Source organism: Nelumbo nucifera, chromosome 3, assembly GCF_055504915.1.
Source record: "Nelumbo nucifera cultivar China Antique chromosome 3, China Antique-T2T, whole genome shotgun sequence".
Lineage (NCBI taxonomy): Eukaryota > Viridiplantae > Streptophyta > Magnoliopsida > Proteales > Nelumbonaceae > Nelumbo > Nelumbo nucifera.
In genome coordinates, this window is record NC_142651.1 from 31,011,026 (window position 1) to 31,029,923 (window position 18,898).

General features: G+C 34.5%; 1 protein-coding gene across 2 annotated transcripts; it reads right to left on the bottom strand.

The window, feature by feature from the left end:
• Positions 1 to 10,104: 10,104 nt before the first annotated feature.
• Positions 10,105 to 14,986, bottom strand: LOC104588182 (homeobox-leucine zipper protein ROC8-like). Of its 2 annotated transcripts, none has more exons than XM_010246126.3 (10): positions 14,467 to 14,986; positions 13,940 to 14,057; positions 13,620 to 13,802; positions 13,016 to 13,480; positions 12,808 to 12,909; positions 12,494 to 12,703; positions 12,221 to 12,401; positions 11,860 to 12,113; positions 11,672 to 11,761; positions 10,105 to 11,530 (listed from the first exon to the last, which is right to left on the bottom strand). In XM_010246126.3, the coding sequence occupies exons 1-10, from the start codon at positions 14,580 to 14,582 to the stop codon at positions 11,141 to 11,143; spliced, it is 2,109 nt and encodes a 702-aa protein (XP_010244428.1). In that variant the 5' UTR covers positions 14,583 to 14,986; the 3' UTR covers positions 10,105 to 11,140. The 2 variants fall into 2 exon arrangements, with proteins under 2 accessions (XP_010244428.1, XP_010244355.1); XM_010246053.3 differs by having other exon boundaries at positions 11,860 to 12,125.
• Positions 14,987 to 18,898: the final 3,912 nt, after the last annotated feature.

An 18,898-nucleotide genomic window follows, 5' to 3' on the forward strand; every position in this document is an offset into this window, starting at 1 on the left:
CTTTTTGTTTAAAGACAATACCCAAAAAGCTCAACATATCTTTTGGCCATCTGGGCTGCTGGAAGATATTTAAAAAAAAAAAGAAACTTGCAAAACGACACCAAAGATAAAGAATATGTGTACTATCTTCCCCAACTCTCGCTATAACAATCTTTGGGTGCTCTTCAAGACTTTGAAAGAGAATCCACAACTTCATTTACCTCTATCTACATGTATAATGTGAATTTCCACTCTAACATAAAGACTCCAACCTGTTCTTCCAATACCACAACCAGCCAACCAGCAACATGGCACCTTACAAAGATCTATATATACTACCATTAAAAGTGAGAATTAAGTTCTAAATTTTGGAATCTATATATATATATATATATATATATTAAACCAAGCAATTCTAGAGGGGGTTCAAGATTCCCTCTAGAAGTACTAGGAGTTGTCACCTAATATGGCTTATTTTTTTTTCTCTTCTCCTTTTTATTAGAAAACTAACTATCCCCCACTTTCTCTTAAGTATCTCTATCTTTACCTAATTCCTATTTATCTCCTAAATTATCTATAATTCCTATTTACCCTCTCCCTCACTTTTCATGTATATTTATCAAAATAAAGTTTTAATTAAAACATTTAACAATTATTTAAATATTAAATGGAATTATGTAATAACTTTAAAATATTTATTAAAAACACAAAAAAATGATTATAATAGGTTTAATAATATTATGAAGTTCATAATGAAATTATGTAATAATAATATAAATTATAATTTCATGGATTATTCAATTTAATAACTAAATAATATTTTAAAAACATAAATAAAAATTATTTAAATAACAAAATATTAAAAATAGCTAAATAGTTATGTAATAAAATATTTAAAACTACATAATATCTTTAAAGAAATAAAATTTAAATAAAAAAGATTAAATCTTTTACATATTATTAAATATCTAAATAATGAAATATTTAACATAACTAAACTCTAAATAGTTAAAATAATGAAATTATGTAATAAATTTTAAAAAAATTTCTTAAGAGTAGAATAATAATTATAATAGATTTAATAAATTTTGAATTAATAATAATTTTATATTTTACAGAATTAATAAAAAAATTATGTAATAATATTATACATTATAATTTCATGGATTATTAAATTTAATAAATAAATAATATTTTTAAAATTTTTAAATAATTATTTAATATTATAAATAACTAATTTTTAAACACTTTAAATATCAAAATATTAATAACTAAATCATATCTTATATATTATTTCAAAAACAAAAAAATAGATTAAATAACAAAATTATGTTATAACTTAAAAAAATATCTAAAGAACAAAAGTAATTATAACTAACGGGGCCTCATGTGATGCATGGAATGTGGTACCCCTCCCTCTCTCTCGTCCTCGTAGTCAAGACACTCTACCCTGCCCCGGGCAGAGGGGCGAGTTGGAGGCGAGGCACCCATTCCTCGTCGGGGATGGGGAATCCTCAAATTTTCTCCACCTTGAGACAATCATTTAAAAATAGTCTAATTTGTGGATATTTTACAAATAGGATTATAGAAATTTGGGGTACTTTAGAAATTGGATTATGACAATTTGGGGGTATTTTATAAATGGAATTGTAGGATCCTAGGATTATAAGAATATAAGGAAAAACTTAGAGATATTTTTAAAAGTCAATATTAAAATCTATTTATATTTTACTAATTTACCATTGAGTTTGGGAATTATATGCAAACCTTGTCCTTGATTTGGAGCAAAAATATTTTCCCCATCCTCACCTTGTCTCTTCCCCATACCTAATTAAGATTTGAGAAAACTTGCCCCGTTCGGGGTGGGCAAGGTATTATTTATGGTTTGTATACTATTTTTAATAATTATTTATGTTTTATATATTATTTTTTAAATAAAGTTTAAATAATTTCAATATAAAAATTTGAATACTAAATCATATTTTAAACATTATTTAAAAAACAAAAAATAGATTAAATAACAAAATTCTGTAATAACTTTAATAAGAATATAAAATATAAATAAATGAAAAAATAAACATTATTGAAATAGTGGAAGTAGATTAATTAACTTAGAGGTATTAAAGCTTTTTAGTAGTTATTTATTGTATTTTCTTTATAAATATATTTTCAGCAATTGTGTCTTTTCGCTATAAATTTTCAATAATTATTGGAGATTAAACTATTGTTATTTGTTAGAGATTAAACTATTAATTTAGCTGAAATTAGGATTGTTCACTAGGCAATTCAGTTCAATTGGAGATAATTTGGCTAGCAAAACAAATCTAGTCAGGTTACCATTAGTGAAAACTAACCGTTGGTTAATTAATAAATGTTCAAATTTTTAATGTTTAGCAAAACTAATCTGGTCAGGTTAAAGAATTGATAACTTAAAACTGAGTAACCATTAGTGAAAACTAACCATTGGTTAATTAATAAATGTTCAAATTTTTAATGTTTAGTGTAATTTACATTAATCATTGTAATTTAATAAAGTTTCATTAAATTTTTACAACAATTATTTATTCACAAAAGATATTACTAATTGGCATAATTTATTAATTTCTATAAAATCAATAATTATAGTTAACAATTATCAAATAATTCAGTGAAACTCTCTATCTAATAATCCATAATTTTTTAAATAAATAATAATTAAAATTCAGGGAATTAATCAATGAAAAAAATTCTCCAAAACTATTTAAATAATAGTCCATTATTATTATTCAACTAAATGATTATTAAAAGTTTTAGGAAAATAAAATTAGGAAATTAATATACCAGAAATTGTTTCATATTTATTTAAGTAGCAATTCACTATTATTATTTTAATAAATAGTTATGAAATAATTTAGAAAAATTATTAAATCTATCCACACTGATCTTGACCACTTGGTTGACTTCAACCATACTTGGTTTTACTTTAATTAACAACAAATAATTTACTTTTAATTAAAATTAATGTAATTTACCATAATTACTTTAATTTACTATAATTACATCACTTTGATTAATAGTAAATAATTTAGGCTTAAAAAGTAAATAATTTACATTAATTTATTGTTATTGTAAATAACTAATTTACTTTACATTTTTGCTAATCAACAACAATTTCAATAATTTTTGGAAATTACCATAAAATATTGTTATTTAATTTACTATTAGTTAATTAGTTATAGAAAACTATTAGAATTGTAGGGATGACAATTTCCCCTATAAAACTAAGGCCCTACCTTGCTCTATCCTGAATGGGGCAAGTTTTCTCAAATTTTAAATAGGAATGGGGAAGTGATAGGGTTGGGATAGGGAAGGGATGGGGTTTACATATAATTCCCCAAACCCGATGATAAATTTATAAAATATTAGTAGATTTATTATCAATTTTTAAAATATGGTTTGTAATAGTTTGCAAGATTGATATGCCTATGGAGAAGGCATATGGTTTGCAAGATTTAATATTTGTAAAATATGGTTTGCAAGATTGATATGGAGAGGCACATAAATGATATGGAGAAGGCTCCATTACCCAAACCAAGCAATTCTAGAGGGGTGCAAGATTCCCTCTAGAAGCCCATGGAGTTGCCACCTACCATGGCTTATTCCCCCTTTTCCTCTCCTTTTTATTAGGAAACTAATTGTCCTCCACTATCTCCTAAATTATCTCCAACTATCTCTAATTCCTATTTATCTCCTAAGTTATCTCTAATTACTATTTATCCTCTCCCCCACTTTTACTCTTTATATATCTAAAGAAAGCTTCAATTAAAAAAAATAGAACAATTATTTAAATATTATAATGAAATTATGCAATAACTTTATTTAAATATTTAAATAATGAAACGTTTAACATAACTAAATTTTAAATAGTTAAAATAATAAAATTATGTAATAAATTTAAAAATTTTCTTAAGAGTAGAAAAAATAATTATAATAGATTTCATAATATTTGAATTAATAATAGTTTTATATTTTACAAAATTAATAACAAAATTATGTAATAATAGTATAAATTATAATTTTATGGATTATTAAACTTAATAAATAATTAATATTTGAAAACTTATATTATTTAAACTAAACAATGTTGTAAATAACTAATTTTTAAATATTTTAAATATAAAAAAATAATATATTAATCATATTTTATATATGATTTCAAAAACAAAAAATAGATTAAATAATAAAGTTGGGTTGTAGTCACCCATTCAATTTTCTAGGTCAAATGAGTCAAACTGTTCCATGTCAGCATTCTATATATAAATATGCATATATGTATATATGTGTATAAATACATATTTTACCAATAATAGTGTATATTTATGTTTTACATATAATATATGTATTATTTTATATTTTATTTATATTTATATATTTTTTTGTTTATAGAAATGTTAAAATTTGTGATTTGATGCCAAAAAGGGTTTTTTTTTTTCCTGCAAAACAGTGGGGCAAGGCACCAACGAAACCTTGGGAGGTATATATCTTGAAAAGTTACCCAAACTAAAAAAAAACCTCAATCGGACATTAGAGTGCAAAGTTATGTCCTTTGAAAGTTTGCACATGCATTAAGTATGCAACCCACAACCTAGTAGTTGGGTCAAATGGGTCAACAATTGAATCCTCAGAGTCAGGTGATTTTTTACCATGTCAACAGTGTTGACCGAAAATGGCAGTTTTCAATAGAACTAGACCTAGAATCAAGGTCGGGTGATGGTTCAACCGATCGGGTAAATGGTTGGTATAAAACATTGGTATCGATTTAGGTCGGTTTTTTAGTTTGGTTGGGCAATTCAAAAGGTTTAAACTTAAAAAACTAAATTTAAAAATTATATTAAATTTTAAAAAAGTACAATGATATTATATTAAAAGATTAAATTTACAAATTTAAATTTATAATATAAAATATTTTAGTCTAAGAAATATGAGAAATTTCCCCACATTCCTGTATTAAAAAATTATATTTGAAATATAAAAATATTAATATGCATTTATGATCAAGTCGTTTCGATTTTAGTTAGCTTACAAAAGGCCAATCCGAAACTAATCCAACTTGGCTAGGTTTGGAAATTATTGAACGAAGCCAACCGGAAATACTAGAAAGTGACCAACTTAGGTTGAGTTGGGTTAGTTTGGTTAGTTTCATCGGTTTGATGAAATACCTTAGTTGAAATTAATTATTGATATTTTTGTATTGTAAAAAACTTATTAAAAATAGTATATAAATATAAATAATTATTAATTATTTAAAAATTAAAATATAAAATAATTGTATACTCTTATGTATTTATATTATTTAACTTTCGCTAAACAAAGTTCGTGCATCACACGGGTCCCTGCTAGTTTTTCAACTAAAATACCTTCATTATTGTTGAATTTGATCCCTTTTTATTATAAAGGCAAAAAATGTAGTTTGGACTACTATTTATATTAAATTCATTCCATCCCTCTTATTTAGTTTTGTATTTAAGGCATTAATTCCCATCCCCTTTCATTACGTCCTATATTTACTATATATTAAATAAATGATCATTGTTGATTTTTTCTTGACTAAAACACACCTATTTTTAAATTTGATCATTCTCTAACCTTAAGTGCAGAAAATGTATATTAAATTATTGCTTTTCACTTCATTCAATTTCCTCTCATTAAGGTATTAATTACCTCTCTCTCTATCTCTATCTCTCTCTCTCCTTAGATCCTTTATTTGAAATAATTTTGTTTCTCATCAATAAATTCTACTAATTAACTCTACACCCAATAATTTTAAGGGTAAAAGACTTAAAAATACCCTCTATTTTCATAAATTGACTCAAACATATTTTGTGGGTTGATCCCACTAGACTTAAACCTACCCTAAGTAAAGCATTTAGAACTCTTAATATGTGATACCACATGACCCATTATTTATTTATTTTTAAATCCTATATATTTTACCCTTGTTATTCTACTTAGCTAAGAATTTATACATATAAAAAACCTGTTTTAAAAGATAAATTGTGATCGTGCAACCAAAAGGCTTCTCCAACAACAGATAAAATATTAATTTTGCTAAAAAGAAAAAAAGGCAAAATATCGATGGAACAATTGAGAAAATTCCTGGGAAGCTTCAAGACGAGCTTGGTCAAGTCGAAACTTCAATTTGTCACGAATAAGTTTACACTAGTCTTGAGTATATATATATGAAGGTGTTTTAGCCAGATTTGCTTAAACATTCGCATATTTGAATCCATGGGCTTGGTCAAAGAACCATTAAAATACCCGAGTAGATAATCAAATTTCATATAACTAATTTTCTAGGGAAATTTATATTTCGAAATTCGAACCACCCAATGAATATAAAAGGTATCTTTTAACCTACAACTGGGTGTTTTCATTGACTTCTCCCATTTTATTGGTATGCCTGCGTCGTTCAAGCCTCACTGAAGACATTAGCCTAATCATCATGCAGTGTCTATATATATATATATATATATATATCAGGCGCTAAGGATGAGAGCTTTCCATTACTATCGCTAGCTTTCTGACCTAACAAGAAGAGCTCAAAATTGAAATTTTTGATAAGAGATGCGCATTCTCAAATCTCAAGCATATGCATGAGTAGAGAAGGGGTGGTAGGGTTTGTTTACAGGAATGGGATTTCAATTTTCAAGGTAGAAGATGTCTGTTCGTCTTTTAATTCAAACCATAAAAGATAATGGTGGAAACTGGAAAAGTATATTTACAAAATTTGGGATGTGTTTAAGTCAATTTATGAAAACTGATCAGGGTATGTTTAATTCTCTTACGTGCCCTAATTATAACAATGCAAAACCTATGCCTTCAAACCCAACATGAAAAATAAACTATCCTTTTTTCCATATGGCAGGCACATAGTTCAACTATTTGGGTGAAACGGGCCAATCAATGGCTTCATAGTTACATAATAAAGGTTTAAAAATAAATAAAAATATAAAAATTACAACAAAGGCACGTCTCCAAAAGTGTATATTTATCATGTTAAATAAAAATAAGTATTATAAATAAGAAGTATTTTTTTATTAATGATGGAAATGAAATACCATTTTCCTATTCAAGCAACGGATCAATGGTTCAACCTTTTAGGTTAAATCAATCAACCCACATTGTCATAATTAAATAACAAAAATCTTAACGAAGATTGAGATAAAAATTATTAAAAATACAAAAAAAATATTGTAGAAAACATTTGGATACATCTCTAATATTATGTATTTCATCATATCAAACAAAAAAGTATGCTAAATAAGAATTATTTTTGTTAATAATAAAAATAGAATAAAAATTTAAACTAACTCAAAAAAGAGTATATATTTTTTCATCTAATTGGAGGTTAGTGACCTGTATGGGTGCAAATTGTGTAGACTGAATCTGAGTTTGAACCAACCTAACTTGCAATTTTAGACAAAATAGCTTGAATCTTCGGTCATTAGGCTGGGCTTGGGCCTATGCCCAAAAGTTTGGGCTTTTTTATTTTTCAACTTGTGCCTGGGCCTAGACTTAGGTAGCTCTAGCTTGGCAGGAGTAATACCATCTCAAAGGCCTAGGCCTAGAGATGAAACCAAACCTCCTTTTTGTTTCTAAAACTAAGGCGTCATTGCAACGTAGTGAACAAGTTCTTCATAGCATTGGTTTAAATGCCATAGTGTATACCCTCAAAATGGTCATAAGGATGGCCTATGGTTGGCATGGAGGAGGGGTGTAGATGTTGATGTTTTGTGTTTGCAGAGGTGTATGATCACCATCCTATTCATGGATGTTTGCCAGGGGTGAAATGGTTGTTCTTGGGATTCAGTCAGGGGTGAAAATGGTTGTTCTTGTGTTTGCAGAGGTGTATGATCACCATCTTATTCATGGATGTTTGTCAGGGGTGAAATGGTTGTTCTTGGGAGGAAATGGGATTCAGTTAGTGCAAAGCCCGTTCAAACAACCATCATAGCCTTGCATTGGGAATATCTCCCCATGAAATAAAGCATAGAAGTACGGAGATGTTCCCGATGCAAGGCTGTAAAGGCTGTTCAAACGGGCCTTGCACTGACTGAAGCCAATCTCCTCGGGAATCTGTGGTGATCCTTGTTGCCAATGCCGTTATGAGGTATGGGAGTTACTTGATGGTATTGTTGCGAATATGCTGGCCCGTGGTTATGCATGGGTAATTTTAACTCAATTAATTGCTCATGTTAAAGAAAAGAGAGGTGGTCATAGAGGTGTTGGTTGTAGTGCTTACTCGTTGGCAAAGTTTAATTGATATTGGTTTTGGGAAGACATTACACTTGGTGTAAGGCCATGCTTAGGAGTGCTTAAGTTAAAAATAAGTGCTTATTCAAACAAGTACTTATTTGTATTTGACACCCAACTTCTATAAGTAATTATTTTTAAAATAAACATTTATTTGATATTGGATGTATTTGGTAGTCTTTTTCTCTGATAAACACTTAAATAAGAGCATTTATAGCTATTTTGTCTTTTAGGGAGTAAATGAAACAGTATTTAGTGAGATGAAGGCACTTTGATGTGAGATTGACACACACGTTCCACGCATTGATTATAATTTGTAGTGGTTGAAGGATTTACTCACTTCACTAGAGGAGGATCTATAAGCCCGTGAAGAGCTTTTTTGGAGGCAACAGTCTAGAGAAACATCTATTGATGGTGTTTGGTGGGAGGATGGCTCATGATTCTATATTCCCATATTTGCATAGCATTCTTCTTCAATATCTGTAGGCCTAACCGGACAATGAATGTTGCATTTCTCTGTAAAGGTTAGTATTTTAAGGGCGAATGTTGTATTCACCACAAATTCTTTTTACCGGCCGCCGCTAAAAACATGCAGCAACGGATTTGTCGTGTTTTACTATAGTAAGGTCTGTCAACAGGCCAGGTCTGAGTTGGGATAGGATGTCTCAGTCCCAAACCGATTATTAATGGCAATGGTTACAATTATAGAATCAAAACTAATATAATCGATTCGGTTCAGTTTGGTGGATGAGATAGAACGGACCCATTGACAGTAGCCAATATATCCTTTGGCCTTCCTCAAGGTCGGTACTCCACCATACACACACACCACCGAAGAAAACGATGTTAGCAACAAGTTGGCATATGGAAGATGGTGACTGAGGTACCAACTCCACATTCACATTATTCTGTTGTGTTGGAAATTGGAATTGATCATTGGATGTGGGTGTTGAGATGGCTCAAGTTTTATTGGGAAAGTGACTGTTAGGGCAATGTCAAGAGGTTGTTGGACTTGCTTTTGAAATAGGATAGTCTCAACTGAGGAGGCGTTAAAATCATCAACTGTGTGACTGTGATATCACTCACTATTAAGTAACGCATTCAAAATGAAAGTCGGAATCCATCCCCGGTGGAAACGGTAGGCCTTCTCCGTACACAAGGTACTTGCTGATTTATAGTCTAACTGTTTGGTAGGCCCTAGACTAGAGTAGAGAAGAAGTAGAGATGGTCACTGGTCACTTGGTCAGTCATCTTCAAATCAAATCGGCTTTTGTGGGCCTTGTGGACTTGGCCCAGACACTGGCTCCTCGTAACCCGTAATCGTAGCCCCAAGGAGTAGGACATCAAATATGTCACAATCGTGTGCCAGCGATGATCACAAGTTCACACAAAGCCCTTGAACAGTTACTAAAGTAGGGGAAGAATTATGGGCATCTGATCATCAAGTCAGTGTCTTCGTTATATATCATGGGCCCATAGGGTACATTACATAGAAACACTATGTACTGTTTTAACCCATAACAAGCTTGCATCCAGATCAAGATGATGCAAACTATATGCATCTGGGAGCTATGGTGGAAGAAGGGTGGGTCCTGTCCATATGCATATAAAATCTTCCATTTAATAATCTCTTGTTCACATTTCATATTTGGGTCTTAATCATCGATCACATAGACAAGGTCCAGAAGATGGCCAATCAGGAGGGTTTTCTGTTTTCTACCAGTACCAATGAATGAATGACCTTCAAGTGGAGGAAAATCACTCTCAAACAGAAAGCAAATATACAGCATGATCAGTACAAAAAACTGATAATTTTTCAAATGAAATACATCACTGAAAATATTCATTATATCATTCATATCAAATGTTCTCTTTTGAGTAGGACAAAAGTAAAGCAGATATTGTTGGCATTCCGTCCTTCCTTCTAACATTAGGAAAAAACACAAGGTGGACTAATTGATGATGATGCTCTATAACAAACAAATTCCAAGCTGTTAATAGTGGGGTCCACTTTGCCCTCAACCTATTGACTAGGCCCTATGCAAGACAGGAATTAACTAATTGAAACATAATTCAAGGTATGGGAGTTAAAAATTTGGTGATCCTCCAAAACTTGTTTTTGAGAGAAATATTTGAAAACTGTCCTATAACTGGCTGATCCATACTCATAGACGAAAAGAAGTCACTGAACAGAACTCAAAACCCGCACCATTACCCTTTTTTGTGAAGATAGATAATGAAGAAGAAAAGAGATTAAAGAGACTGATGTATGGATTCAGAAGAAAGGGAAGCTAAACCAAACTAAACTCTTTTCTTGGGCCTGTATTAGGTGGGGAGCTCATGACAGAGAAAATTTTAAAGGAAAAGGAAGTCCAGACAGGCACAGAAGGAAGATTATATAGAGAACTGAGAAATTGAGAAGAGAGAGATATAGGGAAGGAGAGAAGCTACCAAGGAAAATTAAAAGCTGAGAGAAAATGTCCAAAAAGCAAGAAAAGACACAGTTATGGTGCAGTCGTCTCCCTCTTTAAAGACCTTTCTTCCAAGGTAAAATGTAAAAAATAATAATAATAATAATAATAAAAGTTCTGTTGTAAAAGTATTGAAGTTTTTTGTTATGAATTACGAAAGCAGCAGCCAGGTTGCAGATGATGATGAACCCACATCAGCTCTTGATGAAAGCATTCAAGTCCAACCAACCAACCAACCCTACCAACTCCTCAACACCTCTCTCTCTCTCTCTCTCTCTATTCAATGCAGCCAGGAAGGGCCTCTGATTTCTGATGTCTGTATTTAAGGAGGGTGAAGAGGGGGGAGAGAGAGAGAGAGAGATCAGTGCCAGCAGCAACAGAAGCTGAATAGCAGGTCATCAAGAACGGGGGCAATTCAAGGCAGCTTTAATCCGATGAATTGTATTGCTGATAACATTATTAACCGTAGACACTGTATCTACAGTCACCCTTGCAGTTGGCAGGCTGCTAACAAGTATCTGATATGCCACGGTAATGAGTGACCCACTTGACCTGCTTGTGTTACCTTGCAGTGAGCTTGAAGACGCTCCCTCTGCTGCTTGGTCCCGCCGGCCATCGGAATAAATGGCAAATCCTGATGGCAGTATATTGATGTAGGAGGTGTCTTCCCCGCTCATTGCTATATTAATTGCTGGCAAATCTACCGGAGAATAAACAACAAGTGATTCTGATGAATCTATGCAACTTTCTTGAAGTAGCAACATGTTGTTCTGGCTAGCATTGAGAGTCTGTACGCGATATACAACCATGCTCGTAAGCCAACTATAATCAGGGAGTAGTGATTATAGCCAGATGAAAAGGGAAAACAAAAGCAGAAATCTAAGAAAAAAAAAAGTTACAGAAGTAACAGATATCTGATTCAAACATACCCGAAGAACAGAAATACAGTTTCCCGGATGAGATCCATTTGCAATATGGGCAACCTCCTGCACTGAATTACCATGGGAAAGAAGATCCCACTGTACAGATTACAAAATTCAAAGACAGTCTTAGTATTTCTGCTTGCTCTTAACTCATTGGAAAAAGCTTCAAGGAACCAATACTTGGTTAGTTTTACCTGAGCTCGATTCCTCTCATCCCTGATGAAATTGAAGACGTTCTGCCAGGGTACTGGAACCCATATAGAGGTTGCTGCACTCAGAATCACACCAGTTGGTTGTCCAGGTTCTGTGCTCTTGTGGGCGATAACTCGAACTCCACTGTCACCTAAGCCAGAGAGTGTCGTCCACCGCCCGCTTGACGCGCTTATGTTAGCACAGAAACTGTTTACCATTCGTTGGGCAAGCCTCATCATGCTTCTCCTTCCATCAACTGAGGGGATCACTGTAAACACATCATCATCAAAGGCTTACACAGCCATGAAGTTTGATTTCTCCAAGGAGATTAAATTCTCAGAAGAATTAAGCTGATTACTGTACCTCCGCCAAGGTCCCGACTAGAAGCACCCGACACCATTTGGCAGGCAAATCTTTCACACATCCTCTGCAGTGTGGCAAGCCATCTTTCAGCTCCATATGCCATCCCACTGCTAACAAAATCTCTATATAGCCGAGGAGTAGGAACCCTGTCTTCCAATTCCACATGTTCCAGCCAAGAAACCTATCAAGTATTCCCCAGAAAATGGGTTTTCAGGGTCAGTACTTGCTTAGTTATAATGTGAAAAAGTAATTTCTGCAGTCGATATTTTTCACCTTTGAATACCCATTAGGTATTTCTTGAATCAAGCATCCAGAAGGAAGCCTCCGACATTGGAGAGGTGAGACAAGTTGGTTCTCTCTGGTGATATCAAAGGATACATCCACTACAGCCCACATGCCTTGCTCAATTTGCTGGCAGTAACGAACAAAATAGACTTCTCGAGTTGGCACAAGTGGTGAAAGAACCTGCAACTCTGCATAAATCTGCGACCAAAATTCTACAAGTTTAGACAAGTTTCTAGCATACTAAAAGCCCAAATGTTGCATTATCAAATAGAAGTGAAGAGAATACTGATTTTGCCAGCTACCAGTTGCAAGGAACCACTATGGCTTCCCTCCATCCCAGGGGAGAGAACTTCAATTTGCCTTGCTCTTGAGACCACTGTAGGGAAACACTCCACCCATTTGTTCTGCATTCTAGTAAAAGTTCATTCTGATAAATAAAAACCAAAAATGGGTATTCAGAAGTACTCTCTCTATGAACTGTTGAACAACACTAAGAGGAACAGAGCTCACCAAGTTTGTAAACATGTCAACCAAAGCCAACCCGTTCATGATCACCACTCCTGAAGCTCTTGACATCTCAATACTAGTATCTGGGTTTCTCAAGCTGCAAGCTCTTGGGAATAGTCTCTCATAGCTTTCGTGGTTGATCACATCCCTCCCATCATTTGTAGACTTCCTCCACAAGGGCTCATCTGTCTGCAAAAGCCTGATAATTTCAGCCATGGCACTGGCAGCAAGATCTGCCATTACTGCCTTCTCCATCTCTGAGATGGCCGTTGTCTGAAATGGCAATTGTGGATCGGAAGAAGAACTTGAGGCAAGAAGATCAAGATCAAGAGCATGTCCGCCCATTCCTTGACCTCCCAGACTCCCAACTGATAAATCCAATGAAGAAACTGAAATAGGTGGAACGGGTGGAAGCTGTGAGATCGGCCTCCCAGTATACCTCGCTGTGATGCTAGTTATTCTTTCAAGCTGCAAAGAGGGGAAGGAGTGGGGTAATCTAAATTAAGGACAATAGAACAATCGAATGAACACAGGAGACCAAAACAGAAAAAAAAAAAAACAATAAAAATGGAGGTGGTCTGAGTTTCAGTCATATCAAAAAGCTTACTTCTTCTCTCAGTCGGGCATTCTCCAACCTCAGTTTCTCTTCATCAAAATACTCCCCACCAGGAGGACCCCCACAAGTTGGGCAGATCACATTCTTCAGTGCCTCTCTGATTGCTATGTTCTCACTCCTGATCCTATCATTGTCTTGTCGAAGCGCATTGTTATCAGAACGTTCGAGTTGTGCCTGGATTAAACCAGCATATCAAATTTGTCATTTCTGAAGAAGCAAGAACTCCGAGGGAAAAAAAGAAAAGAAAAGTAGAAAGTAAAGCATCCCCACATCCTCACAGAAGCAAAAATCTATCGATACAGTTAGATTACCTTCATCTGGGTCCTCCTGTTCTGGAACCAAAACTTGATCTGACGAGGCTCTAGCCCCAGCTCCCTGCTTAACTGCAAACGTTTCTTTTCGTCCGGGTGGGGACAGTCCTTGAATACCCTTAATCCCCATAAACAAGTGAACAAACTCATTACCATCAATAGAACAATCTCCATTACAATGAGTAAAGAAGAAGATAAGTTGGCAAACACCACTAAAAATGAGTAATAAACACTTCCTCTCCTAGTTTTTAGTCAAACTTGAAGAGAAGCATACGAAAACAGAAGCACAAAAAGAGTCGGAAATCAATATAAAACTCATTAGCGAGAGCTGCATATGAGCCCGACATGAACACTATTAGTTCCTATGATCTTATCAGGGTCAAGGAAACCAAAAGAAAGAAGATCCAGATGGACGAAAACAAGGAAGAAAACAGTGAAAGCAACATCTGTAAGAAGTTCTGAACAAGGAAAACAGTACAGAAGACAAGAACAAAAACGTTATATCATATGTAACAGTGATCTCTTACGCTTCAAGCCGCTGAATCTGCTGAGCAGTGTGTCTATGGTAGCGTTTCCTCTTGTCATGAGGATCAGGGATGTCTCGGTCGTCCCCGGAACCACCGCCTCCGACGCCGGCTTCCATTTTCAGTCACCAACACACGCTGTTAATCACTCAGTCGTTGTTGTTGATGAAGCACCTTGTTTCTTCAAATTTGAGGGTATAAATAGCAATTTTCTGAGTGAGAACAAACCCATAAAGCAGCAGAGGAGGGATTTGTTTGGATTCTGGTTCGGTGTGCTCCACTACACGTGCTCCTGCATTACCCATTTCTCATTTGCGGAGGAGTAGAAACGGCCAGAAAATCGGAGGTATCAGCATGAATCAAGGGAGAGTGAGATACAGAATAAAGCAAACCAAATTTAGATGAATTAATGGGGCTCCCGTGGATTTCGAAGATGTGTAAGAGCAAGAGAAAACCGACGAGAAACCAAGATAACAAGCCAGCGAATGCCCAGCATTAAGTAACCGACGGTATTAAAGCCCCTGTTCTGAGATAGCTTGAAGAGGCTTTTAAGTATTTTTCCTCACCATTCCAGGACTCTCTCTATCTGTATTTGAAGTTTGGTACGCGCAGTCGTAGGAGTACAGGTTGGAGTCTTTAAGACATGGTTGCCGGCGACGGCATATATCGGCTGCCGGACAGGCCTTTTCCGACGAATCTATTTCTCAATTTAGTACTTTTGGTTTTGGTTTTCGACCGTACGGGAATAGAAATGTGTAGTGACGGAGCTGCCCTTTGGTACCCTTTTTTCACACACACCTCAATGTGAACAAAAGTCAAACCTGTTTGCTCATTTGGATAGGATGTAATTTAATGAGTTTTTCCTCTTTTAACAAGGTGGGTTTTGTTTGGGTGAGATCCAGGGCTAAATATAAATTATGATCTTAAGAATGTTTACCATTGATGAGGCAGAATGTCATGATTGATTGATAATGAAATCTCCTGAGAAGTTGCTTTGTTTGCCCCTCGGTTTCATCTAAGACTGTCTTCGGCTTAAAAATAATAAAAAAAAAATAAACAGAAAAACAAGAGAGAAATAGAAAGTTGAGGGGAAGTTATTAATTAAAAGAATTTCACAAATTTTATTAGCAACTTTCCCTCAACTTCCTATTCCTCCCTTGTTTTCTGTCAAATCAAATGCGTCCTTCAGGTAGTAAGTAGAGTTATGATGGACGAACTTAATATATTTGAAATTAGGGTAAATCTATGACGTCGGAAAGGTATGATAGAAAGGAGTTTTCATGAATGGAAATCTTTTTGAATTTTGAATTTGATGAATATCACCTGATTGGTTATCGTTTTTATGATATAAATTGATTAGTTATAATGTTTTTTTTTTTTAAATTAATATGATTGAAAAAATTGGTTAATGATTATATTTCGACAATCATGTTCGCTAAAAAACAACAAGTTATACAAGAAAGCGACATTTGTCAAAAAAAAATTGGCATAACTTTTCTTGAACCCTTGAATTGATGAGTTTCAATGGGTTCATTTGTTTGGAATCAATGTGATCAAATAATTGGTGGATTTGTTACGTCTTTTTGGCTAAAAATACAAGGACTACCAATGTATGCTTTTTTCAATTTTCAGCCTTTAGGCATATAAGGCCCCACTTGATAAGCTTTAGGCTGCTGGGTTGGGAACAAAAATGAACCAAAAACAATTAGTGTTTCGAGTGTTTGGTAAAAATTGCTTTTAAAAGTGTAACAATCTAACTAAAATACTTTTAAGTCCCAAACCACGAAGCCTAAAATTGGGGCCTTGTGCTTCTGGGCTTTAAAAGCACACATTCTGAAGCTTATCCAAGTGCAACTGTTTGGGTGAAAGGCTATGGGATTTTATGATATGAAGCCATGATAAAATTCAATCAGAAATGAAATGATTTCATGAAATTTTTAATATACACATTTTTTCAACTTTGCCCTAGATAAATAATTGCTAAATTTGGTCATGTTATCTATTTAAATTTTATTCTCAATGAATTATTTCATAAAGCCAAATTAATAAGGTCCATCATGCCAATTTTTAGAAATCTGATGGTAACCTTACTCATGGACTCCATCGGATATGATTGAAGTGGTTCATTAGAGAAATGTGGCTAATTTTTCTATATGTTATAAATTAATTGTGGATAGATTTGAATAACTCATCATCGTTGTTTTAGTAGAAATTATCAATGTTGACCCAAGGAATAAAAAAAAAAAAAACCATCAATATTCCATATATTTGCCATTCAATTTACTTCTATAGCACCATGAGAAGGATATGCTTCAAATTTTTACAAGTAGTGATGAACTCTGCAAGTATTCTATACATCTACCATCATCACCATTGTTATCATCACTAACAATCACTTCTATTATTCCATTAGCCCCTTTTGACTAATAAAGACATAAGAATTGAAGTGGGTAATCCATTTGTTCAACAATTAATCCTCTATTAACAGTCTGATTTGTAAACTAGGTTCATTCAATTAGAAAAAGAAAACCGGTATAACCATCCATTGTGGTATTGTCCTTGCCATCCCCAATCACTATTAACTCATCACATAAGTGGTCAAGGGCATTTTTATAATTTTGTCATTTTAATGAAGTAAAGCCATTCTTAAAGAGACTGGATCTGCTCCTCACACCTGGCGCCTCACACGCACATCCTATCCTATCATGCATTGGGAACATCTCCCATATGAAGCGCCCATTTGTGAGGAGCAGATCCCGTCACATTCTTATTCTTAAGATCTATTGTCCTTTTCTTCACAGTTCACACCGTTCATCTTTTGCAACTAATCTAATAAGAATTGTTATCTGTTCGTTACAGACCGCGCCTCACACTGGTGTTACAGCCACATCCCATTAATAATAATAATATAAGTACGGAAGATATCCCCTATGTGCGGTCAGAACATGCTGTGAGAGTCGATCGGGATTCGTTTAATGCCACCTATCTATCAATCAATGATTATGAATGTAGGATGGAGGATGGATCCATCCATTATATCCATCATCCATGGATTGATTGATGCATCAATCCATGCGTGCGTTAGTGAAGTCTAAAAAAAGGGGTTGAAAACTTTTCAAAATGATTTTCACCTGCAACACCACTCAACACCCCCCCCTCCCCCTCTCCCTCTCCCCGTTGCTGTCAACGTCGTACGTCCCACTCCCTCTTAATTCGTCCGTATGCCGTCAGAGGGTTGTTTGGTGACAAAGCCCGGATCGCATTCAATGTTCTCCAGTCTCCTCCCTTCTTCTTCTTCTTCTTCTTCTTCTTTCAGTTCTACCTTCTACGAGTTCGTCCTCCCTCCGTCTCCTTCCACCCCCTTTCCTCTTAATAATCCCCGCGGGACCCACACCTAAACCTTAAACCAGCTCTTCTATTCTATCGTCCGATGTCTTTTGCCCAGAGGTGATGGATCTGCCACGTCATCACTGTTCTGCACTGCCGAGTGACGAGATAGTATTAGTAGAAACTCCCAAGTCCCAACCCCCCCCCCCCCGGCCCCGGCTCCGGCCCCCTGAAACCGTTATCTCTCCGTCCGTCTGTCCGTCGCACTCGGAAAGTGGCTAGATCCTGTTCCTGGCTCCAAGTGCGCTTTGACGGAATGCGCTTTGAATAAGTAAATAACGCGTGGCGATGTCTTGGTACAACATAAATAGTAAGGCCCCCTCCAGTAGTAAATTAGTAATGTTGAATTTACAACCAGACCCTTCGCCCAGTCGCCCTTCAAATCAGTGCTATTATGTGTTCTGTCCAGTTTCCACGTGTCCCAAGCGCTGATTTTTGCATCTCACTTGTCAACGACTTCTTTATTATGTGAAATGCTACTACCGTGTGCGGTACACCCTACGCGGTGTTATATATCATGAATAAAATGAATATTTATGTAGAGGACCGATTATGATACAAGAAAACTTACGGCCAATCAATCCTAGTGATGGATCAGGTGTTTTGATTGGTCAAAATCTCTTTCTTCTTTCAGGTAAGATATCTTCTCGGTATCATAGATTTTTTCATTTTTTTTTTGTCATAAAAAAAATGAGAGTTCTACTATCGTGCGGTAATTCTATGATAAAGGGAAAACCTCAGCCTCACAATACAAGGGAGCTGTTGTCAAAGGTAGGAAGCTAACCAATTCATGGGGATTTCGGAGCCTCAGCATCTTGAAAAGGAGAAATCGTGTAAATACCCTGAGAGCTTGCTGTGATTTTGCTTGATAATTTTTGGTTTCAGGAATTCTCTAAGCATGCTGTCAAGACTCAAGGTATATAAACCAGTTTTAGTTTCAAGAAATTCTCATTCATTCTATCATTTGCATCACATCATAGAATCTGAATTATTCTTATACACCACATGGAGCCAATACATCGGAGCATAACCAATCACAAGTAACACA